Below are 25,974 nucleotides of genomic sequence, written 5' to 3' on the forward strand. Positions count from 1 at the left end.
GTTGAATTCATGCAAAAAAGGCACTAAAATGCCATTTATTATGAAATATTTTTCTAATTCCAAATGACTGTGACAAGCAAATAGTAGTTACTGATCACGGGCATCACGTTTTTAACCGACACTTTATGATCTCACTTTGTAAAGTTACGCTGAACCTTACAGATTAACACCCCCTGTACTTCTTGTGGAAGGTGACTTTCACATGTTTTCTTTCATGCAGAGCTTATGGAAGTATCAGTCCAGAATTTATTCTGATATATGATGATTTAGATCTGGTTAAGAACAGAGAACATCGTATTGTTCTTTAATGGTATCAAGAAAGCATTTTTCCTTTGACAGTAAATGTTAAGACAACAGTATATTTAAATACTTCTATGTATTATTCTATATTAAAATCACTTTTTCACCAAAAACATCTAAATTTGTTTTTAAATACCTCATAATCTAGACATTTTAAACTTGTTTCTATTCTAATTTATTAAAGCTTTTTTGTATAAGAATATAAGATTATTTTAAATGATAAATGAATCTCATAATTGTGGTAGGAAGTAATGATGTCTCTAGTTGTATAGGATGGGTCTTTTTTTCTTTTAAGCTCCCTCTCCTCAGTAATTATCAGCTTAGAACTTTTCTAATCATGTTTTTGGAGTTCCACAAATTGCTAGGGGCTTCACTTGAGTGTGGCATGTCCAGGGGATGGAGCCATAGCCCGTTGGTTTCAGTTCCATAATATTGCTTCATTTTGGCATAAAATAAAGGTGAGTTTGCTTTTAGTGTGTTAGCATTGGCAAATTGTATTTTGCAAAGTATTAATAGGTATCACTTTTCTAGTGTTCCTATCTGTGTACTTGATATGAGGGATTTGCCCTAGAAATATAGCTAAAAACAGAATATTTAAACATAAAAGTTGTTGTTTCCTATTTTGGCAGGAGGAACAAGTGTTTCATATGGCCTGATGTGTCCTGCAGATGAGACAAGAACAATTATTTCTTTGGACACTTCACAAATGGTATTTAATAATTTGAGATATATTTAAAACATTGTCTTTATTGGCTCCACCTTAATTGTCATTAAAAAAGAATCTAGCCACCGGGCACTGTGGCCCACACTTGTAATCCCAGCACTTGGGGAGCACTTGAGGTCGGGAGTTTGAGACCAGCCAGGCCAACATAGCAAAATGTCATCTCTACTAAAAATACAAAAATTAACCAAGTGTGGTGACGTGTGGCTGTAATCCCAGCTACTTGGGAGGCTGAGACATGAGACTTGCTTGAAACCGGGAGGCGGAGGTTGCAGTGAGCCAAGATCACACCACTGCACTCCAACCTGGGCGACAAAGAAAAAAGAATCTAATATCCATTTTGTTCTAAGTGTATTTCATCATTGCATTTTACCCTTGTATTCAGTTATCCAAAAGATAGGTTTACTTTTACCCTCAGGTATGTGTCTTCATGTTATTTTACCAAATTTGAATTTTTTTTCAAACGCCTAAGTAGAGAGAATAGTGTACCCATTTTCTAGATAAATAGTTATTAACATTTTGTTATACTTTCTTTATCTTTCTTTTTTTTCTAGTAGTTTTAGAGCAAATTCTGATACAGTGCTACTTTACACATAATTATTTCTGTATAATCTCGTTTAAAAAGGACATTTTCTCACATAACTATTATTATCACTCCTGGCAAAATCAAAAGTAATTCTTTATATTGTTTAGTAGTTAGTCTACATTCAATTTTCAATATAAAAAATGTCTATTTTATAGTTCATTTGTTCAAATGGGGATCCAGACAAGGCTCACATTAGCTTTCCATTGTAGCTCTTAAGTCTCACTTTATGTAAAAGCCTCCTCTTACTCCCTGTTTTCTTTCTTTTGAATATTATAGACTTTTGAAGAAACAAGTTTCTTTGTGGTATAGAATGTCATATTTTGAATTTATCTGTTGCTGCTTCTTGTCATTTAACTCTTTGTCTAAGCCCTGTATGTCCACTAAATAGAACTTCCGTATAAAGTCTAGTTAGATTCAGGCATTGCCTTTTGTTTTGTTTTGTTTTTACAGCAAGAATCCCTCATAGATGGTAATGTGCTTTTTAAAAAGTGTCACATAACATCAATAGAGGTGTGTAATAGCTGATTGTCCCACTTTTAGTGATGCTAAAATTGATCAAGTTCAGATGGTGAACACTTCTTTTATTGTAAAGTTCCCCATTAACCTTTCTCCTTATCCCAGATTTTAAGAAAAGGCGGTTTATTTCCTCAGATGATAGCTAAAGAATAGCTTATTCTGGAATGTTAACATGGATTTGGTAGTGTATATGGGATGTAATAGGGTAGCCTATGTTTTTTTTAGATTTTTCTGTGAGTGCCTGTGAAGGTTTTTTCTGCTGCTTTTAATTTCCTTTTTCTACCAAAAGATATGTTTGAACTCTTGGTAGCTACAAGGTATATAGTTAGAATGAGTATGTAATTGCCTCAAGAACCAGTCTGTTAGGGGAGAAGATGTATACATAAGGTACCATCAGATTAAAAATTCTTTGTCTTTTCATTCTGCAATTTAATAATACTGTCTTTTGTTTAGCTGCCAAAGGACCAAAAACCTGATCATACCATAGTTGTATCGAAGTTACTGTTGTCAGCCAGGCGCGGTGGCTCACGCCTGTAATCCCAGCACTTTGGGAGGGTGAGGTGGGCAGATCATCTGAGGCCAGGAGTTCTAGACCAGCCTGGCCAATGTGGTGAAATCCTTTCCCTACTAAAAATACAAAAATTAGCCGGGCATGGTGACACGTGCCTGTAATCCCAGCTACTTGGGAGGCTGAGGCAGGAGAATTGCTTGACCCAGGAGGCGGATGTTGCAGTGAGCCGAGATCATGTCACTGCACTCTAGCCTGAGTGACAGAGCAAGACTCTGTCTCAAAAAAAAAAAGAAAGAAATTACTATTGTCTTATAGTGAGAGTATAATTATGAGTTTTATGTAACATAAAACTAAAAGCGCATTCACAAACATCATCTTATTTAATGTTTTTCACAACCCTATGAATTAAGCAGTGCAGTTATTCATATGTGTTCAGATTTGGAATGTAGGTAGCAACTGCTGTTTTTGTATTGTCTGTTGTGCTCTTTTCTTTTTGTTATTAAGTAGATTTATCTATGTTAGTTATTGCCGTGAAATTGAGCATATGAAAGTCGAAAGAAAGCTTCCCTGGGATCCAGAAGAAGGTTCTGTATGTTACCCGATTGCTCAGCCAGATAGAAAGGGGAAAGAAGTCTGCTCTTAATAGTAGAAAGTAATTCATGAAAATTCATATATATGTAAAAGTTAGGTCAAATAAGAATGCCAGATAACATTTTTTATTGGCAGTCATACATTTGGTAAGTTGAGCCAGATGAAATTTAGTTCCTTGTTTTGAGCCCAAGGCAGGGATATGCTTTGTTTTGTACATGGGATCTCTGGCCCTGTTTTGAAATTAAAAATAAAGCAGTGATGCCATCTGCTATATTTAAATGTCTTTGCAGATTTTTTTTTCTAATCTTATGGTCGTATTCTGATATTCTTCAATTAGATAATGATTGCTACGTTAACATAGTGCAGATAGTATTTGCACAATGCCAGGACCTGTATGTGCTGTTTTTTTACATGGAGCATCTCATTTAATTATTGTAGGCAACACTTTATGTATTGTTGCTATTTACATTTTACGAATGAGGAAACAATAAATATTTAAACAGTTAAATAATTTGCCTAAGGTAAGAGAAGGAGTTTAATTTAAATTAACATCTGAATAAAGACAGAGTCTATGTTTTAAGCCAGCCCCTGCATAATATACTGCCTTTGTTACTATGTCATCATGTTGTATAGTCTGGGATAAGTGGACTTGGTTTCCAGTGTGGGTGGTTGAGGGGAACCCTTCTTGCTTAATCACTGTCTTATCACTTGTTGCTTTGAATTAGGAAGTTATATTTCCTGAGAAAATATTAATAGTTCATGGAGATCAGATTTCTTTCTTCCTTTGCAACAGAATCGAATTCTCTGGGTTGATGAGAACAATTTGACAGCTCATGTAGAGGCTGGCATAACAGGACAAGAGTTGGAAAGACAGGTATGTTATTTCTTTTTCTTATTTTTTTTTTTAAATCAACGTATTCTAATATCAGTTCTGATGCTATTTCTTTAATGAAAGTTTTCGAAACTGTATCCCCTCTATGAATGAAATACCTTTTATGATACATTCATTGACTCAATGAATTTGTTTAGTTTCTATTATGGGTCAAGCATTGAGCTAGATTCCAAGGACATGATAGTGAATAAGGCATTGTCTCCTACCCTCAGGTAGCTTAGATTAGGACAGAAAGTTTGAAAAATAATTATTCAGAGTGAATATTGCTATGTGGATGCTAAGTGCAGGGTATTATGGATCATCAGATGGGGCTAGGTGGGAATGAGTTGTGCAAAGAAGGTATCACATAGAACCTGGCATTTATTATTATTATTATTTTAATACTAAGTCAGTGGCAAAGGACACAGCATTTAAAATGAGACTTCAGGATGAGTCTGAGTTAGCAAAAAAGGAGCATACAATCCAGAGGAAGGAGCATATATGCAGAGCTTCTCAGGGTGACTGTTGCTTTTTTTTTTTTGGCTTTTTTTTTTTTGAGATGGAGTCTCGCTCTGTTGCCCAGGCTGGAGTGCAGTGACGTGATCTCCGTTCACTGCAAGCTCCGCCTCCTGGGTTCACGCCGTTCTCCTGCCTCAGCCTCCCGAGTAACTGGAACTCCAGGCGCCCACCACCATGCCTGGCTAATTTTTGTATTTTTAGTAGAGACGGGGTTTCACCGTGTTAGACAGGATGGTCTTGATCTCCTTACCTCATGATCCTCCCACCTCTGCCTCTCAAAGTGTTGGGATTACAGGTGTGAGCCACTGCACCCGGCCAACTGTTGCTTTTGAGGGACTGCAGATAGCTGAATATGGCTGAAGGCTAGTGTGTGTATGGGAGAACACGTCTTCTTGGTATTGTATATTGGGTGGGAGTGGGTACAGTAATGGTAAAGGATCAAGCCAGGAAGACATGAGGAGTTCAGATCATAAAAGGCCTTATAAAGCACCTGTTAGAAGTCTGAACTTTACATTTTTACTTGTGTTGTTCTGGCTGCTGTGTGGTGAAATGGGTGGTTTATGTAAGGGTGGACTAAGAGACTGCAACAATAATTTAGGCAAGAGGTGATAGTGACCTGAAGTAGTAGAAATGGAACAAAATGGAACAGTTTGAACATGGAATTCTAGGATGTTGGTGATATATTTCATCAGCTGGGTAAATGTTGGTATTCATTGAACTTTTCAGTGCACAATTTCATTGACAACTACTCATTTCATAAATTCATGAAATTCTTGAAGTTCTTATAGTACTTTTTTGGAATCCTAATGAATTTTTGGAAAACTTTAGGTTTCCTTCATAGATTCTAAGCAGGTAATAGTGAAAATAAATTGGTTCCTTCAACTTCCTCAAACATAATCAAGGTAACAATAACTCAGCTTTTGTAAATAAAAATTAGAAGGTTCCATTTGTTAGTGATGTACTGACCATTTTGTTCAACTTGGGCTATAGAGACCCCTCTCCCCCAAACCTTTAATAGGAAGAGATGTGATACGATTGTGGATCTTATTTTGTTGTTGTTTTCTTTCCTTTCTTGAAAAGTTGATTGACGTTGGTCTTCTCCTGACCATTTCTGGATGATAGGCTTTGAAAAAAACTTATTAAGCTCTTTATTTTTTATTTAATGCAGTAAGATGCAGATAACTGGAATAAAATTGAACTTATTTGTTGAGAGTGTTAAAGATCCTCAGTAAATTAGGATTTTATATCAGATAAATAGATTTGTCAATTATTATAGTTTATAATGAACTTCAGTGGGCAGAATAATAGTATTTAATGAAAAAACCTCTAAAACATCCTGTATCAGTATTCCATTACACTTGAATGAGGCATTATCAGCACAGCATTTTTTTTTTATAACAAAGAATGGCCTTTAATGTCACCAATTTTGTATCTTTATTATAGCATTTGATGTAGTATTTTAACCTTTCCAAGTTTTCTTTTTTTTTAAAGGTTAGAATTAAAATTCAAGGAACATGTTTCCTTGAAATTTAAATGACATTTCTCAGAACTTCTGATATTTTACCTACCAGTTCATTTCCCTAAATGCCAATATAGAACTTACTTTTTTGCCTCCAGTAGGCTATAACGTAGTTCCTACAGCTATTTCGATCCCAGTTAAAGTTCTTCGTCATTAAACTTCTATGTCCTTCAGATTCTACTTCAGTTGAGGTAACCAGTTTAAAACATCCTGCCTTTTCTTTCTGCAAGCTTAAAATGACACCAGTACAGTAGTTGGGTAGCACAGATTTTAATTGCTTTAACTTGTAAATCACATTGATGTTAACATGATAAAATTTAACGGAAGCTGCTAACATGTCAATTATGGATTTGGAGAATTTTTTCTAGGTTTATTAAATATTTGGCTACTTTATTTTATTAGTTAATGTCTGAGGATGTCTGACTCGAGTGTTTTTTCTGCTTAGGGACAGCATCACTAATAACCTCACATTATCTTTTTTTGTTTCTAATAGCTATTAGCTCTCACTGCAAACCTGAAATATAGCTCTTAGCTGTGTGACCTTGGGCAAGTTACTCACCTTTAAGCCTCAGTTTCTTTACCTATAAAGTGGGGATCATAATTCCTACTTTGGGGTTTTTTGTCAAGATGAAATAAGTTAATAATGTGAACTCCTTAGAACTTTGATTCATTCCACTAATTTTTATTGAGCACTATTTGTTTCATTCAGGCTGACTTTAAATATTCTTTTTATGTGCTATAGACTCCAAAATTTATATTATCATCCTAGACTTCTTTCCTGAACTGATATAGCCACTTGCCTAATTGATATCTCCACCTGTGTGTTTACAGACATTTCAAACTCCGCATTTTAAAAACTGAATTTTTAAAGGAAAATTTTGCAATCTTGCCTCCAAAATGTGTCTGTTCTGTAGCCTTCTTCTCTTCAGGAGATGGAATTCAGTTCCTTAGGCAGCTTGGGCCACAATCTTTGAAGTCATAGATTTTTGTTTTATGTTGCTTTGTAATAGCTTGAGATATAATTATCATCTAATATGTACAATTTAATGTGTACAATTTGATGCGTTTTGACACATGAATATAACCATGAAACCATCATCACAATCAATATAATGAGCATATCCACCAACCCCAAGTTTTCCTCTTGCTCGTTTATAATCCTTCCCCACTCCCACCCACAACCCTTAAGCAACCCCCCAGCAATCACTGATTTGCTTTCTGTCACTGTAGATTTGTTTAAATTCCCTACAATTTTAATAAAGTGGAATCCTACAGCATGTGTGGGAGGGGGGTCTGGCTTCTTTCACTAGGCATAATTATTTTGAAATTCAGCCATATTGTTGCATTTATCAGTAGTTCATTTCTTTTTATTGCTCAGCAGTATTCCATTGTATAGATATGCCACTGTTTTGTTTATACATTCACCTGTTGATGAACACTTGGATTATTTCTAGTTTTGGGCTATTACAGATAAAGCTGCTATGAACATTCATGTGCAGGTTTTTGTGTAGACATATACTTTCATTTCCTTTTGGTAAGTAACTGGAAATTGAGTGAATAGATCAAAATGGTAGATATATATTTACCTTTTTGGGAAACTATGAAGTTTTTTCCCAGAGTGATTATATCATTTATATTTCCACCAGCACTGTATAAGAGTTCCAGTTTCTCCATATCCTTGCCAATACTTTGTATCGTTAGTCTTTTTAATTTTAGTCTAAACTTTAGTAGATGCATAGTAGTATCTCATTGTAGGTTTGTTTTATTTTTTTTATTTTGAGACAGAGTCTCACCCTGCTGCCCGAGCTGGAGTGCAGTGGCACGATCATGGCTCACTGCAGCCTTGACCTCCCTGGGCTTAGGCAATCCTCCCACTTCAACCTCCTGAATAACTGAGACCACAGGCAAGTGCCACCATGCCTGGCTAATTTTTATATTTTTTTGTAGAGATGGAATTTTTTGCCATGTTACCCAGGCTGGTCCCAAACTCCTGGGCTCAAGTGTTCTGCCCACCTTGGCCTCCCAAAGTGTTGGAGTTATAGGCATGGGCCCCTGTGTCTGGCCTCATTGTAGTTTTAATTTGTATTTCTCTAATCACTAGTGATGTTGAACATCTTTTCATGTGCTTATTTGCCATCCATATGTCTTTATTGGTGAAGTTCTCCTTAAATTATTTGCCCAATTTTAAGATTGGGTTGTTTTCTTACTATTGAGTTTTGGAATTCTTTATTTATTCTGGGAATAAGTCTTTTTTCAGATATATGCTTTGCAAATATTTTCTCTCAGTCTGTGGTTTCTCCATTTTCTTACAGTATCTTTAGAAGACCAGCTGTTTTTAATTTTAATGAAGCCCAGTGTATTAATTTGTCTTTGTATCATGCTTCTGCTATTGTATCATAACGCAAGGTTGTAGAGATTTTCTCCCATTTGAGTTTTATAATTTTTAGTCTTACATTTAGGTCTCTGATCAGTTTTGAAGATTTCTGAGTTATTATTTGTATATGGTGTAAAACTGGATTGACGTTAATGATTTTTGCATATGGATATCCAATTGTTCAGCACCATTTATTAGAAAAGATTATCGGCCGGGCGTGGTGGCTCAAGCCTGTAATCCCAGCACTTTGGGAGGCCGAGACGGGCGGATCACGAGGTCAGGAGATCGAGACCATCCTGGCTAACACGGTGAAACCCCGTCTCTACTAAAAAATACAAAAAACTAGCCGGGCGAGGTGGCGGGCGCCTGTAGTCCCAGCTACTTGGGAGGCTGAGGCAGGAGAATGGCGTAAACCCGGGAGGCGGAGCTTGCAGTGAGCTGAGATCTGGCCACTGCACTCCAGCCCGGGCGACAGAGCAAGACTCCGTCTCAAAAAAAAAAAAAAGAAAAGATTATCCTTTCTTCACTGAGTTGACTTTGCACCATCATTTTTTAAAAAATCTGTTGTCTATGTATGTCTGCTTCTAGTTTTGGACTCTGTATATGTCTGTCTCTGTGCTAATACCATACTGTTTGGATTACTATAGCTTTATCATAAGTCTTTTTTTCAAAGTTGTTTTGTCTGTTCTAGGTTCTTTGTATGCTAGTTTCTGTTAAAAAAAGAAAAAGTCCCATTGGGATTTTGATTGGGGTTGCATTGACTCTATATATCAGTTTGAGGAGACTGACAGCTTAACAATTTAGATTCTTCTGACCTGACCCATGAACATGGTATATCTTTAATTTTTTGTAGGTCTATAATTTCTCTCAAGAGTGTCTTATGGTTTTCTAAGTACGTGTCTTTCATTCTGTCTTTCAAGATCTCATTCTGTTGTCCAGGCTGGAGTCTAGTAGCACCATCATAGCTCACTGTAACCTCAAACTCCTGGGCTTAAATGATCCTCCTGCTGCAGCCTCCCCAGTAGCTAGGCATGTGCCACCATGCTTGGCTAATTTTTTAATTTTTCTGGAGACAGGGTCTTGCCATATTGCCCAGACTGGTCTCAAACTTCTTGCTTCAACCTATCATTCCACCTTGGCCTCCCAAAGTGTTGGGATTATCAGTATGAGCCACGGTACCTGGCCTCGTATATTTTTAAAAATAGGATTTGTCCCTAAGGAGTATATATTTTTTGGTGCTGTTGTAATTGGTATTTTTAAAAATTGTCAGTTTCTGGTTGTTCTTTAATACTGTATAAAAATACAGTTTTTTAAAATGCTGATCTTATATCCTGCAACTTTACTAAAATTCACTATATTTTAACAAGCTTTTTTTGTATATCTCATTGGATTTTTTACATAGATGGCTATGTTGTGTGTGAATAAGAACACTTTTCTTTCTTTCCAATCTGTTTGCCTTTTTTTCTTTTTCTCACCTGATTGTACTGGCCAGATAATGTTGAAAATAAGCGAGACTTGTTCCTGATTTAGGAGAGATGTGTTCAGTCCTTTATTATTAAGTATTTGTTAACTATAGGTGTTTTTTGTAGATACCGTTTATCAAGTTGAAGAAGTCCCTTTCTAGTGTTAGTTTATAGAGTTTTAATTAGGAATGGATGTTGGATTTGTGAAAGAAAATGTTATTTTGTGTCTTATAGTAGAGGTTAAGTTGAAGTAATTTATTTGAGTTCAGTCTTATTTTCTAAAGTAGAAAATCAGTGCTAATTTTTTTCCCAATTATTGCTTTAGTGACATGCCACAAATTTTGATATATTTATTTTCATTAATTTGAAAATATTTTCTACTTTTTTGATTTTTTTCTTTGATCCGTGGTTTACTCACCATGTATATATGTTATTTAGTTCCCAATTATTTGGGGATTTTTCCAGATATCTTTCTGTCATTGATTTCTATATTCTGTTGTGTTCAGAAAACATACTTTATATGACTTGAATCCTTTCAAATTTATTGCTACTTGTTTTATGGCCCACAATACAGCCTATTTTTAAAATGTTCCATGTGCACTTGCGAAGAATGTGTTTTCCTGCTGCTGTTTGGTGGAGTAGTCTTTAAATGTCTGTTAGGTGAGATTGACTTATAATGTAATTCAGATCTCTTATATTTTTTATTTTCTGTCTACTTGTTCTGTCAGTTATTGAAGGGGGGTATTAAAACCTCCAACAATAATTGTAGATTTGTATATTTCTTCTTGCAGTTCTATTTTTGCTTGATATGTTTTAAAGCTCGATTATTAGGGGGATAAATGTTCAGGATTGTTATGGCTTCTTGATTAATTGACCCTTTTGTCATTATGAAATGACCTCCTTTATTTGTGATAACATGCTTTGCTCTGAAATCTGCTTTTTCTGATATTAAAATAGCTATTGGAGTTTTCTTAGCATATCTTTTTGCTTTTTCCATTATTTTACTTTTAATTAGTTTGTATCTTTATATTTAGAATGTTTTTCTTATAGGCAGCATATAATTGGTTCTTTTCTTTTTTATCTAATTTAACAATCACTACCTTTTCATTGAGGTGTTTAGATCATTTATCTTCAGTGTGATTTATTGTGGTTTAGTTTAAATCTGTCATCTTACTATTCATTTTCTGTATTTCCCATTTGTTTTTGTTCTTCTTTTCCTCTTTTACTACCTTTTTGGGATTTTTAAAAAATGATATGTTTTATCTCTTTAGTTTCTTTAGTAGCTTTAAATTTTTGTTTTGTTTTTAGGATTTGTAGTATACATCTTTAACTTGTATCAGCTACCTTTGAGTGATACTGTAACACTTTGCAGTATCATTTAAAAATTTTAAATAATATGAAAGTATCTTGTGTATTTACCCATCTAGTTAACCTTTCCAATACCCTTAATTTTGTCTGATGTTATTTGCCTTCTGCTTGAAGGACTTCTTTTAACATGACTTTAGTGTGGGTCTCCTGTTAGCAAATTCTAATTTTGTCTGAAGAAGTCTTTATTTCACCTTTGTTTTTAAAAAAGATATTTGAAGTGAGTATATAATTGTAGATTGATAGTCTTTCAGCAGTACAAAGATGTTGCTCCGCTGTTACCTCACTTTATTGCTTTTCATGAGATATCTGATATTATCTTTGTCTTTGTTTCTGTGTATGTAATGTGTTTTTTTCCCCTCTGGCTGCTTTTTTCTTTTTTCCTTTGAGGCAGAGTTTCGCTCTTGTTGCCCAGGCTGGAGTGCAATGGCACGATCTCGGCTCACCGCAACCTCCACCTCCCAGGTTTAAGTGATTCTTCTGCCTCAGCCTCCAGAGTAACTAGGATTACAGGCATGCACCACAGGCCCGGCTAATACTGTATTTTTAGTAGAGATGGGATTTCACCATGTTGGTCAGGCTGGTCTAAAACTCCTGACCTCTGGTGATCTACCACCTCAGCCTCCCAAAATGCTGGGATTATAGGCATGAGCCACCACACCCAGCCTAGGTTGCAGACTTTATGACGCTTAACCTAAATACTTCAGCACCATCTCCTAAAGACAGAAGAATAGTGTTCTTCTTTATAACTACAATACCATTATCATGTCTAAGAAAATCAGTAGTAATTTCTTTTTTTTTTTTTTTGAGACAGAGTCTCGCTCTGTCGCCCAGCAAGCTGGAGTGCGTCCCAACCTCTGCCTCCTGGGTTCAAGTGATTCTCCTGCCTCAGCCTCCTGAGTAGCTGGGATTACAGGCATGAGCCACCATGCCCGGCTAATTTTGTATTTTTAGTAGAGATGGCGTTTCTCCATGTTGGTCAGGCTGGTCTTGAACTCCCGACCTCAGGTGATTTCTCCCGCCTCGGCCTCCCAAAGTGCTGGGATTACAGGTGTGAGTCACTGTGCCTGGCACCTTCTGGCTACTTTTAAGATTTTCATGTTATTACTGGTTTGAGCAATTTGATTGTCATGGACCTTGGTGTAGTTTTTCTCTGTGTGTCTTTTGTTGAGGATTTGTTAAGCTTTTTTGATTTGTGGCTTTATAGTTTTCATCTAATTTTGACAAACTTTGTCCATTATTTTTTCAACTATCCAACAAACCCCCCTCCCCACCGACCTTTAGGGACTCTGTTTACTCACTTATTAGGCTCTTTGAAGTTCCATAGCTCACTGCTACTCTTTTCATTTTTTTCTTTTAGTTCCTGTTGCCATATCTTGAAGTTCACTACTGTTTTATTTTGCTATGTCTTTTCTGCTCTTAATCCCATAAATATATTTTTAATTTCAGACATTTTATTTTTCATCTCCAGATGTTTAATTTGGGTCTTTTTATATGTTGCATGTCTCTACTTAACTTTTTGAACATATGGAATACAGTTATAATAACCGTTTTAATGTTCTTGTCAGCTGTGTCTAACATGTGTGTTAGTTCTGGATTGGTTTTGATTTTCACCCCATAATGATTGTGGGGTGTTTTCCCACTTCTTTGTAGCTTGATAATTTTTATTTTTTAATTTTATTTTTATTATATGTGTATATTTTTTATTTTTATTTTTAATTTTATATTTTTAATTTTGAATGGTAATTTTTGATTAGATGGTAGCCATTGTGAATTTTGATGTTTTTCAGTTCTACACATATTCTTCAGCTTTTTTCCTGGGATGCACTTGTTTGGAAACAGTTGATCCTTTAGTTGTTGCTTTTATGATCTTTTGCTTTTTTCAGTCTGAGGCTAATTATTTTCCACTATTGTGGTATGACATTCTTGGGTATCCTACCTAATACTCTATGAATTAAGAGTTTTCTCAGTTGGGCTAGTGGAAACACCTAGTACTGTTTCTGGCCCTCTGTGAGTGCTGGCACTGTTCTCTAATCTACTGGTGTCCAACCCTTTGAATGTGAGGACTTTTTTGGTGGCAGATATCGTGAAAATTATGCATAGACCTTTTTTTTTTTTTAACCTCATCAGCTATTGTTAGTGTTAGTGTATTTTATGGGTGGCCCAAGACAATTCTTTTTCTTTCAGTGTGGCCCAGGGAAGCCAAAAGGTTGGACACCCGTGCTCTAATCCATCTGGATTATTTCTTCCTCTGGTCTTTGGTATTTCACTCACTTGCATTTACGTTTCAGTACTCTGCTGAAGACCTGAGGGGTATGCTCCGCAGATCTCCAGGCATCTCTCTTTGTGCAGCTTTTTTCTGTACTTTTTCCTATGAACTCTAAATGCCTTGATTGCCTACAGCTCTATGCTCAATCTCAACTCAGTGTTTGCCAAGTTCTGCGTGGATTCTGTTTCCGTGGAGTGCTAAACTAGGGTCAAGTCACAGTGCTCACCACCTTTGTTTACTTTCTCATAGGGATCACCGTCCTTCCTGACTACATGTTCAGTGTTTGAAAACTTTTTTTTTTCTTTTTTAAAATACAGGAATGGGTTCTCGCTCTGTTGTCCAGGTTGGTCTTGAGCTCCTGGCATCAAGTGATCCTCCCGCCTCAGCCTCCTAAAGTGTTAGGATTACAGGCGTGAGCCACCATGCCTGCCTGTTTCTTCTATTTTTCTGTGTTTTAGTCTTTTTAGGTAGGAGGGTAAATCCTAGTTCCTTTTACTTCAGTTTGGGTAGAGGGGGAAGTTCCTGCTCTGCTTTTTATTTTTTTCATCACACTTCTAATTATTCTGTATAATTTAATGATGATTCTTACTAATTTCAGTTTCCTTTACTATTTCTCCTTTTTTTTTTTTAGCAGCATATACATTTTCCTCAATATTTCTCTATAATATAAACACCATAATTTAGGGATTTTTAAAGTGATATATCTGAAGCTCAGCTCATAGTCAGTAAATATTTGTTGTTTCAGTATTGAATTGGAACACAAGTGAGATAAAGTTTTTATTCCCGTAGAGCTTCATGGCACATGGTAAATGGTTAATGAACACAGTTATTTTTATGTAGCATAGTATGGGGCAGAGATGTTATTTTATTAAAAAAGAAATCTTGAGTTAGGCATGGTGGCTTATGACTATAATTCCAGCACTTTGGGAGGCCAAGGCAGGAGGAATGCTTGAGCCCAGGATTTGAGGCTGCAATGAGCCATGATTGTGCCATTATACTCCAGTTTGGGAGACAGAGTGAGACACTTCCTCAGGGAACGTGGGGGGTGAATGTTTGATTAATTGTATGAGTAAATCTGTGGACCTTTCTTCAGCAAATTTTTCTTACCAGCTAATGGCATTAACAGAGACACAGACCTTTAAGGAGAAAGTGGCCAAATGTATATGATCTTAGATACCATTTATTAAGCACTTACTATGCACCAGCAATTGTTTCTCACTAAATTTGCATATTGTGGTATACTGTGGTATGCAAATTTTCTAGCAACAGTAAATGACAAGTTTCAAACCCAGGGATTTTTGTTTTCTTAAACTTTTTGGCGAGAAAAACCCAGGTTTTCAACCATTACACTCTCTTCACTTATTTAGTAGGAAGTTAGTAAGATTTTAAACAAAGAAGTAATTTAAAGTGGAGTGGTAGAGCTCCTTCAGCATGGGGAACATCTGTTTTTTTTTTTTGGTATCTTTATCTTTTGCTTTACACAATTCCTGGTATATAGTACCTTCTTGTAATTGGAGAAGGTAATGAAGTAACCACCCAGACAAAATAAACAAATTAATAGTATATATAATATTGGATATACTGATAGAAATAAAGTGTAACACCCCACTGTCAATACTAGACAGGTCAATGAGACAGAAAATTAACAAGGATATTCAGAACTTGAACTCGGCTCTGGACCAAGCAGATCTAATAGACATCTACAGAGCTCTCCACCCCAAATCAACAGAATATATATTCTTCTCAGTACCTCATTGCACTTATTCTAAAATTGATCACATAATTGGAAGTAAAACACTCCTCAGCAAATGCAAAAGAACAGAAATCATAACAGTCTGTCAGACCACAGTGCAATCAAATTAGAACTCAGGATTAAGAAACTCACTCAAAACTGCACAACTACATGGAAACTGAACAACCTGCTCTTGAATGACTACTGGACGAATAACTAAATGAAGGCAGAAATAAAGATGTTCTTTGAAACCAGTGAGAACGAAGACACAATGTACCAGAATTTCTGGGACACATTTAAAGCAGTGTGTAGAGGGAAATTTATAGCACTAAATGCCCACAAGAGAAAGTAGGAAAGATCTAAAATTGACACCCTAACATCAAAATTAAAAGAACTAGAGAAACAACAGCAAACAAATTCAAACGCTAGCAGAAGACATGAAATAACTAAGATCAGAGCAGAACTGAAGGAGATAGAGACACAAAAATCCCTTCAAAAAATCAATGAATCCAGGAACTGTTTTTTGAAAATATCAACAAAATAGACCACTAGCCAGACTAATAAAGAAGAAAAGAGAGAAGAACCAAATACATGCAATAAACAAATATATAGGGGATATCTCCACTGATCCCACAGAAATACAAACTACCATCAGAGAATACTATAAACGCCTCTACACAAATCAACTAGAAAATCTAGAAGAAATGGATAATTTCCTGGACACATACACCCTCCCACATCTAAGCCAGGAAGAAGTCGAATCCTTGAATAAACCAATAAGAAGTCCTGAAATTGAGGCAGTAATTAATAGCCTACCAACCAAAAAAAGTACAGGACTAGAGAGATTCCAGCCGAATTATACCAGAGATGCAAAGAGGAGCTGGTGCCATTCCTTCTGAAGCTATTCCGGGCAGAGACACAACAAAAAAAGAAAATTTCAGACCAACATCCCTGATGAACATTGATACGAAAATCCTCAATAAAATACTGGCAAACCAAACAAATCCAACAGCACATCAAAAACCTTATCCACCACAAGCAAGTTGGCTTCATACCTGGGATGCAAGGCTGGTTCAACATATGCAAATCAATCAACATAATCCATCACAGAAACAGAACCAATGACAAAAACCACATGATAATCTCCATAGATGCAGAAAAGGCCTTCGATAAAATTCAGCGCCACTTCATTCTAAAAACTCTCAATAAAGTAGGCATCGATGCAACGTATCTCAAAATATTAAGAGCTATTTATGACAAACCCACAGCCAATATCATAGTGAATGGGCAAAAACTGGAAGCATTCCCTTTGAAAACTGGCACAAGACAAGGATGCTGTCTCTCACCACTCCTATTCAACATAGTATTGGAAGTTCTGGCCAGAGCAATCAGGCAAGAGAAAGAAATAAAGGGTATTCAGAGAGGAAGTCAAATTGTCTCTGTTTGCAGATGACGTGATTGTATATTTAGAAAAACCCCATCGTCTCAGCCCAAAATCTCCTTAAGCTGATAAACAACTTCAGCAGAGTCTCAGGATACCACATCAATGTGCAAAAGTCACAAGCATTCCTACACACCAATAACAGACAAACAGAGAGCCAAATCATGAGTGAACTCCCATTCACAATTGCTACTAAGAGAAAAAAATACCTAGGAATACAACTTACAAGGGATGTGAAGGACCTCTTCAAGAACTACAAACCACTGCTCAAGGAAATAAAAGAGGTCACAAACAGATGCAAAAACATTCCATGCTCATGGATGGGAAAAATCAATATCATGAAAATGACCATACTGCCCAAAGTAATTTATAGGTGCAGTGCTATTCCCATCAAGCTACCTCTGACTTTTCTCACAGAATTGGAGAAAACTACTTTAAACTTCATATGGAACCGAAAAAGAGCCCATGTAGCCAAGACAATCCTGGGCAAGAAGAATAAAGCTGGAGGCGTCACGCTACCTGACTTCAAACTATACTACAAGGCTACAGTAACCAAAACAGCATGGTACTGGTACCAAAACAGATATATAGACTAACGGGAAAGAATGCAGGCCTCAGAAATACACCATACATCTACAACCATCTGATCTTTGACAAACCTGAAACACACAAGCAATGGGGGAAAGATTCCCTATTTAATCAATGATGTTGGGAAAACTGGCTAGCCATATGCAGAAAACTGAAACTGGACCTCTTCCTTATACTTTATACAAAAATCAACTCAAGGTGGATCAAAGACTTAAACGTAAGACCTAAGACCTAAGACCATAAAAATCCTAGAAGAAAACCTGGGCAGTACCATTCAGGACATAGGCATGGGCAAATGCTTCATGTCTAAAACACCAAAAGCAATGGCAACAAAAGCCAAAAGTGGCAAATGGGGTCTAATTAAACTAAAGAGCTGCTGCACAGCAAAAGAAACTATCATCAGAGTGAACAGACAACCTACAGAATGGGGGAAAATTTTTACAATCTATCCATCTGACAAAGGGCTAATATCCAGAATCTACAAAGAACATAAACAAATTTACAAGAAAAAAAAAACCCTGTCGAAAAATGGGCAAAGGATATGAGCAGACACTTCTCAAAAGAAGACATTTATGCAGCCAACAGACATTAGAAAAATTGCTCATCATCACTGGTCGTTAGCAAAATGCAAATCAAAACCACAATGAGATACCATCTCACGCCAATTAGAATGGCGATCAATAAAAAGTCAGGAAACAACAGATGCTGGAGAGGTTGTGGAAAAATAGGAATGCTTTTATGCTGTTGGTGGGAGTGTAAATTAGTTCAACCATTGTGGAAGACGGTGTGGCAATTCCTCAAGGATCTAGAACTAGAAATACCATTTGACCCAGCAATCCCATTATTGAGCATATACCCAAAGGATTATAAATCAGCCTACAATAAAGACACATGCACATGTATGTTTATTGCATCACTATTCACAATAGTGAAGACTTGGAACCAACTCAAATGTCTATCAATGATAGAATGGATTAAGAAAATGTGGCACATATACACCATGGAATACTATGCAGCCATAAAAAAGGATGAGTTCATGTCATTTGCAGGGACATGGATAAAGCTGGAAACCATCATTCTCAGCAAACTGTCACAAGATCAGAAAACCAAACACCACATGTTCTCACTCATAAGTGTGAGTTGAACAATGAGAACACATGGATACAGGGAGGGGAACATCACACCCTAGGGCCTGCGATGGGGTGGGAGGCTAGGGGAGGGATAACATTAGGAGAAATACTTAATGTAGATGACGGGTTGATGGGTGCAGCAAACCACCATGTCACGTGTATACCTATATAACAAAACTGCACGTTCTGCACGTGTAACCCAGAACTTAAAGTATAATAAAAAAAACAATGCAAGTAAGAGGTACCACTTGGGGAATCATCAGTTAAAACAAGTGATTTAACTGTTTCCCATCTGTGAAAATAGGAATAATAATAGTGTCAGCTTCATAGGGTTGTTGAGCAGATTAAATGAATTAACACACCTACAAAAAAAAAAAAAGAAATAGTTAAAGTGTGTACTTTATGATTTGCTTCTGTATAATGTCGAAGTTTGTTTTGTCATGAGAGTATGTGAAACCTGTCTTTACGGTACCTGGTACATCTTAGGGCTCCATGAATGTCTTCTTTTCCCAATTTCATAAAATTGAGTAAAAGGTTATGTTTTAAAAGAAAATTGAGGAACAGTAGTGTTTTAAGAGAAAATAATTTGTAGTATTTTGTTTGAAGATGGAGTTAGGGAAGAAGTACTATGTAACAGTCTGATAATCTTCATTTATCATAAATAAATGGCTCTTCAGCCATTTATTTAAGCTTCTTTTTTATAGATGGATATTAACCTCTTAAAACTAAATAACATTGAATATTTAGTGGAGAAACTTTTATTATATAACAGTTAATGTCTTTTAAAATCTTGTTTTCCTAGCAGCAAAATTAGAATAGATAGAGAATTTGTATTGCTGATATGCAAAACCTAACAAATTATATTGAACCTAATAGGCTTTCATATTTCGGATTACAACTTTCACACCATACTTAAATACAAATATACAGATGTGGCTGATATATTCTACATCTCTGTGTGGCTTACTTGAAAAATAGAACAGTTGCTTAACTGGATGACTATCAAAATGGTCAACACAGATTGATGGGCTTGAGTGCAGCAGACAGCGGGTATGCAGATGGTGGTGTCTGTACCATTTGAGAAGAGATGGCTGAGTCTTTAAAATGATTTCATTGGAATGGCTTTGGTGGTGTTACAGTAAAGGGCATCTATTCAATCTCAGGTGCTGTGCAGATGGCAAAGCCAAGATAATGTAGAAAAATGAGAAACAAGTGACTATTTAATGTACAGTAATGCATGATCTGCATCACAAGTAAATGAAGGTATTACATGCAGGAAACCTAGCCAGATGCCTGTACATTAAAACACATGACTCCTTGAGAGAATTAAATACAGGCAATTTGCTCAGATTTTCTGCAGGCCTGCTGCATATTACATTAGGGTAGAGAGAACAAGAGATTAAGTGCTTTATTTATTGAAAGTGTTTAGGTAAAGTTGGCAGTTAATTAAACATAATCCAATCTCCATATATTTAAATTACCTCTTTGTAGAAAAGTGGGGAAAAACAGCTGGCCTTAAAACAAAAGGATGTAAGGAGTATGATTATCTGGTGAACCTGTGAAAACTAGAACTTCTTTTAGACTACATTTTTCAGTTTTGTAACATTTTCCACTAGGCAAAAGCTTAAAACAATTTTTTAGGACTAGTGTGATAAAAGTATCTTTTTTTTGGCTATGTAGGAATTAATAAATTCAGATATCAATGACATGGAAATTTTAAAGTGGGAGGTGTTAATGTGTTGACTGCTGTGTGTAATGGGACCATTTTCACTGTAAAATGTTACATTTTTGTTTTTCAGCTTAAAGAAAGTGGTTATTGTACAGGTCATGAGCCAGATTCCCTGGAGTTCAGTACTGTAGGAGGATGGGTATCTACTCGGGCATCAGGCATGAAGAAGAATATCTATGGCAATATCGAGGACCTGGTAAATATTTTTCTAGTTATTATGTAATAATTGATTTGTATATAGATATTACAAAATGATTAGAAGCCTTTAAAAATTAACAGTTGGGGCCAGGCACGGTGGCTCACGCCTGTAATCCCAGCACTTTGGCAGACCGAGGCAGGCGGATCATGAGGTCAGGAGATTGAGACTATCCTGGCTAACACGGTGAAACCCTGTCTCTACTAAAAATACAAAAAAAAATTAGCCGGGCGTGGTGGCAGGCGCCTGTAGTCCCAGCTACTTGCGAGGCTGAGGCAGGAGAATGGTGTGAACCTGGGAGGCGGAGCTTGCAGTGAGCTGAAATTGTGCCCCTGCACTCCAGCCTGGGCGACAGAGTGAGACTGCATCTCAAAAAAAAAAAAAAAAAAAAGAGTTGGACGGTAGATTACCCCTTCCATAAGTATACTCCTTTTGACTATAATAACATTGAACATGTATAGTAGAAAGTTAACCAAAACATAACTGTGGTCATTATTTAAGGATGCCCCTTTTCAAGCAACTATGTTTTAAGCTTTGTAGATGTTTCACAGTATCCAGCTCATAAAATACAGTCAGCTCTCTATATCCACTGGTTTTGTATCCACAGATTCAACCAAATGCAGCTCAAAAATATTTGGAAAAAAAAAATAACAATACCACAAGGAAAATAATACAAAAAATACAGTAGAACAACATTTTACATAGTATTTACATTGTATTAGATATTTATAAATATTCTAAAATGATTTAAAGCATGTGAGAGGATGTGCATAGGTTTTATGCAAATACTGTGCTGTTTTATGTAAGGGACTTGAGTACTATGGATTTTGGTATCCTTGAAGGTCCTAGAACCAGTTCTTTGGGGATACTGAGGGATGTCTGTATACAAATATTATTTTACAAGCCTTGTGGAAATGAAGTCTTCAACTGTACCATGATTTTAGTCCGTTTACTTAGATGATTTCATTGTTGCTACTCTGTTTCCTTAGGAGATTTTGCATTTTTCTGATAATAATTTTTCCTGTATAGAATTAAAAAGGCTGATTGAAATTGTTCTACCAAGTAGTGGTATGACCTGTCATGTTTCATGTTCACACTACTTTTTGTAGCTGATATGGTGCCACTTTGCTGGGAGTTAGTATAATAATAATATAAAACTCTGGACACCCTAGTTAGGGATTAGGTATCATTTGTTCCATTTGTAGCTTTTTCAGTGATTAGTTGTGTGAATTTGTACAAATTGGTTTACCTTTCTAAACTTCAGTTTCCTCTTCTGTAAAATAGAATAATGATATTTGCTGCATAGAATTATTGTGAGGAGTAAAGGACATAAAATGAAAACTCAAAATCTCTGGTGTGTAGTAGGTGCTTCATAAATGTTGTTTCCTTATCATCAATATTTTCATAGTAGTTTAAAAGAACTTTAATTTGAGACTATTAAATGATGTTCCCAACATTATTCCTGGAGCTGTTTAGCTTTGCTTTTGAAATCTGAAGTTTCCACATTTTCATCAATATCTTTGTTGATAGGAATATTAAATCTTTAATAAGATATGTTGGTTCTTTATAGTTAACACCAAGGAATTAAAAACTTTTGTCTATATTGTGAATACTTTTTAAATATTTCCATTATCCTATTTATTTTTCTTTATTCAGGACATTTAGAAAAGCACATTTTTCTTTTTGCAGTTAAAATAATCTAAATTCCATTTTGGGGAGAAAATTTGATCCTTTTGCTATTGGATTATTAAGGACTTTATCAACGTTAAGCAAATATTTGGTAAACAGCTACCTTTAGCACTGAGAAAACATGTAATTTATTTTAATCATTTTTTGGAGATATTTAAGGGATACAAATTAAAAGTGTACCTCCTAGTGTAATTGTTTGCATTAATAATTACTTAGCACATTTTATTTTATTTTATTTTTGTTTGTTTGTTTTTGAGACAGAATTTCGCTCTTGTTGCCCAGGCTGGAGTGCAATGGCGCAATCTCAGCTCACTGCAACCTCTGCCTCCCAGATTCAAGTGATTCTCCTGCCTCAGCCTCCAGAGTAGCTGGGATTACAGGCATGCACCACCATGCCTAGCTCGTTTTGTATTTTTAGTAGATATAGGGTTTCTCTATGTTGGCCAGGCTGGTCTCGAACTCCTGACCTGAGGTAATCCTCCCACCTCAGCCTCCCAAAGTGCTGGAATTACAGGCATGAGCCACCACACCTGGCCAGCACATTTTATTTTTAACTTAAATTTTTTAACTCTGCAATATATAGTATCCTCTGAAGCAGTCTTAATTTATATTATTTGCTTTTGTGAAAATTTTACTAAAGTTGGTATTCTTTTAATATGTGTGGTTACAATGGAACCCATGAAAAAAATTAAAGAACATGTTAATATACTTAACAGTGCATATTTAATTAAAGCACAGTAAGTAATGATGCTCATAGCTTATTTAACTATTCGAAAAAAGTTGAAGATAGTTGTTTAGTCCAAATTTTTTAACAATTTAAAAGTTTTAACATCTGAAGAGTCAGAAGTCTGTGTACAGTGGGATAAACTTTTCATCTTAAATTCTGGTTCCCACTTGTTTTCAAGGTCATTTTAAGGAATTCCAACAATAGTCCATCTCAAATACTTCTTAATTTAGTGAATGTCTCTTCACTAACCGATTTCCTGAGCATATCTGATTACACTTTCTTATGCTAGTGTTACAGAGTTGAAGCTCATCGCTATTAGCGGTAATGCATTGCTTCTGTGAAAGGAGCCTTGCTACATTCTTCAGTTATGAAGCACTATTAGAAGGAAAAACATTGAACTCTGTAGTGACAAAACCAAACTAAAAATTCTGGATCTTCACAAAAGAAAGTAAAGTATGATGCAGTGAGCATTTCCTTTTGAAGAATTTTTGAAGAAAATGCTTCTTTTAAAATTACAATTATGAATAGACAATTCAAGCAATTAGAAACTTGTTTTTTATTTAAAAATATTAATTACAGAAGTATAAAAAATGTATGCTATAGCTGGGCATGGTAGTTCACACCTGTAATCCCAGCACTTTGAGAGGACAAGGCTTGAGGCCAGGAGTTGGAGACCAGGCTGGGCAACATAGCAAGACGTCATCTCTACAAAAAATTAAAAAATTAGCTGGGCATGGTAGCACATGCTTGTAGTTCTAGCTACTCAGGAGGCTGGAGTGGGAGAATTGCTTGAGCCCAGGAGTTTGAAGTTACAGTGAGCTATCATCCCACCACTGCACTCCAGCCTGGGTGACAAAGCAAGACCCTATTGTTTTTTTTTAAGTGTCATGTGTATATTAAATACATATCATTTTGAACATTTTTAACATCTTTGTATTCATCCTTCTGTCATGGGATTCTTGGGGTGTCAGTTTTTTAGCCAGAAACCTCTGGCTGGCGGCACCTTTGCCCAAGTTTTGCTTGGGCCCACTGGGCTTTTTCAGCCCACTCAGCCTGGCAGGCTGTGCTTGGCTCATGCTACTGGTCTGGATCCCATGCTTGCCAACGGCGAGCCAGGCACAGAGCAGTGAGGAGTGTGTGAATGAGTGAGTGTGGAGTCTGGCCACAGCGCATAGCCAGGGACGCCAGCTGTGGCAGGACGGGCGGCTTCAGGCATTGGCTCCCTGCAAGGCTGCGTCTGGACCAGGCATACTGCAGGCAGCTTCCGTTGCTGGCACCAGAGAATGTGGTGGTGCCTGGAAGCTTGGAGATGCCAGGGACTGCAGAGCCCCAAAGAGTGTGTCATAGCCCTGGCTCAGGGAGCTCCTAGGTCTGGGCTCCTTAAAGGGCCACAGCTCTTCTCTCCTCTCTCCTGTCTTTCCCTCTCATTGCCCCCCATGGGGCAAACAAGGGGTGTGTTTCAGCCCTGTTTCTGTTACAGTTCTTTCAACTCCGCCATTTGGCAAGTTGTGCGTTTTTATCCCACATCCAGGAAGAATGAAGTATGTAGACAAGTGGGGGTGAGCAAGATGAAGGGGTGCTTTATTGAGTGACAAAACAGCTCAGAGGAGACCCGTACTGGGTAGCTCCTTTCACAGGTAGGCCATCTTGACAAGCATCCAGCTCTCAGCAGAGAACCCACAGTGGGTAGTTCCTTTCCACAGGCAGGGCATCCTGATGAGTGCTTAGCCTTCAGGAGAGAGGAGACACACAGTGGGTAGCTCCTCTCTGTTGGCAGGGCATCCTGATGAGTGTCAGCTCTCAGCAGAGAGGAGATCCACAGTGGGTAGCTCCTTTCTACAGACAGGTCATCTGACATCTGCCCAATTCTGGCTGAGTCCTGGGTTTTTATGAGGTTCAGAGAGGAGGAAGTGTGTGCTGATGGGCCCATGGATGGTTATGGGCAGTCCTGGAATAAGCATCATAAGTTCCCACTCTGGTCCATGGAACTGGCAGCGCAGCCCCCAGGCATCAGGCCCTCCCTGGCTTGAAGATGGGGTTTCACCAGGGACCACCCATTTCCGCCCAGGAGCCTGTCTGCCTCCTACAGCTGTTTATGGTTCCCAGATGCTCAGGCTGTTCGTGCTGAGGGCCTCCTGCAGGCCAGTGCCAAGCTGCCTGCAACCCCCACTTATCCTCCCTTCTGTGCTCATTGGTGCCCAAAGTCCGGAGGCGGCTGAGGCAGCAGGGGGCTGGCATGTCAGCACTGCCCTGAGCATGTACACACCCGGCTGGATTGCAGCAGCGTCCAGGCTCGGCCTCAGTTTTTCTCCAAGATTGGAGCAGGTGCCAGAATGGAGAGAAGCCAGGCAGTGGAAGCAGGCACTTCTGAGCCTGCAGGGGCCCGGAGATTCCCAGGCCCCCAAGAGTCTAGTGATGCCTGGGTCTGCAGCCACAGCTGGGTGGCTGCAGCTATGTCCAGGAGGGTGGAATTCCTGTGTGCTCCTGGCCCCCAAGAGCACAGGGATGCCTGGGTCCAGAGCCACAGCTGGGCTGCCGCAGCTGCACTCAGGAGTGCGCGGCTTTTGCTCTGCCAACTGGGAAGGGGGTGGGGCTTCGACCTGTTTCCGGCTCCTGTTGACCCTATGAAGTGCACAGCCCTGATCATGCCAATTCTACTGCAGCCAGTGTCTTTGCAGCAGCCACTCCAGATGGGCTGCTGGTGCCATCACTTCTAGAACTGTTTCTAGGCACACAATAAGCACATAAATATATCTAGTTTTTAATATAAAAAAGAGGACCATATGTGTTTAATCTGCTCTTTATGTTATCAATATATTAACATGTAAATGAACAGGTTTGCACCATCATTTTTAAAGAGTTATATAATTCTTTTATTGAGAATGCATGGTTTATTTAATTCCCTCTTAATGAACATTTAAATTATTCTTGATTTCAAAATTACAGAAAATAAAGGGAAAATAATCTTTTTAGTAATTTCTTCAGTATACATCTGTAATCATTTTCTTTGGGTAAGCTCCTTTAGTTGATTTGTTGGATGAAGAAGTTTATCCATTTTAGACTTTGGATTCTTACAGCCAAATTGCCCTATAAAAATTTTATACCAATTGACATTCTCACTAACACTATGAGAATCT

The 25,974-nt window shown here is 37.3% G+C and overlaps 1 protein-coding gene across 2 annotated transcripts in view; it reads left to right on the forward strand.

The window, feature by feature from the left end:
* AGPS (alkylglycerone phosphate synthase) overlaps window positions 1-25,974 on the forward strand; it is a 157,831-nt gene that overhangs the window by 52,290 nt on the left and 79,567 nt on the right. For both annotated transcript variants that reach the window (XM_011944033.1, XM_011944034.1), the window contains exons 7-9: window positions 930-1,009; window positions 4,019-4,099; window positions 20,296-20,421. In XM_011944033.1, the coding sequence (XP_011799423.1) occupies window positions 930-1,009; window positions 4,019-4,099; window positions 20,296-20,421 (287 nt within the window). The remainder of the gene's footprint in view (window positions 1-929; window positions 1,010-4,018; window positions 4,100-20,295; window positions 20,422-25,974) is intronic.

The sequence above is a fragment of the Colobus angolensis genome, unplaced genomic scaffold, assembly GCF_000951035.1.
Source record: "Colobus angolensis palliatus isolate OR3802 unplaced genomic scaffold, Cang.pa_1.0 Scaffold224, whole genome shotgun sequence".
NCBI lineage: Eukaryota > Metazoa > Chordata > Mammalia > Primates > Cercopithecidae > Colobus > Colobus angolensis.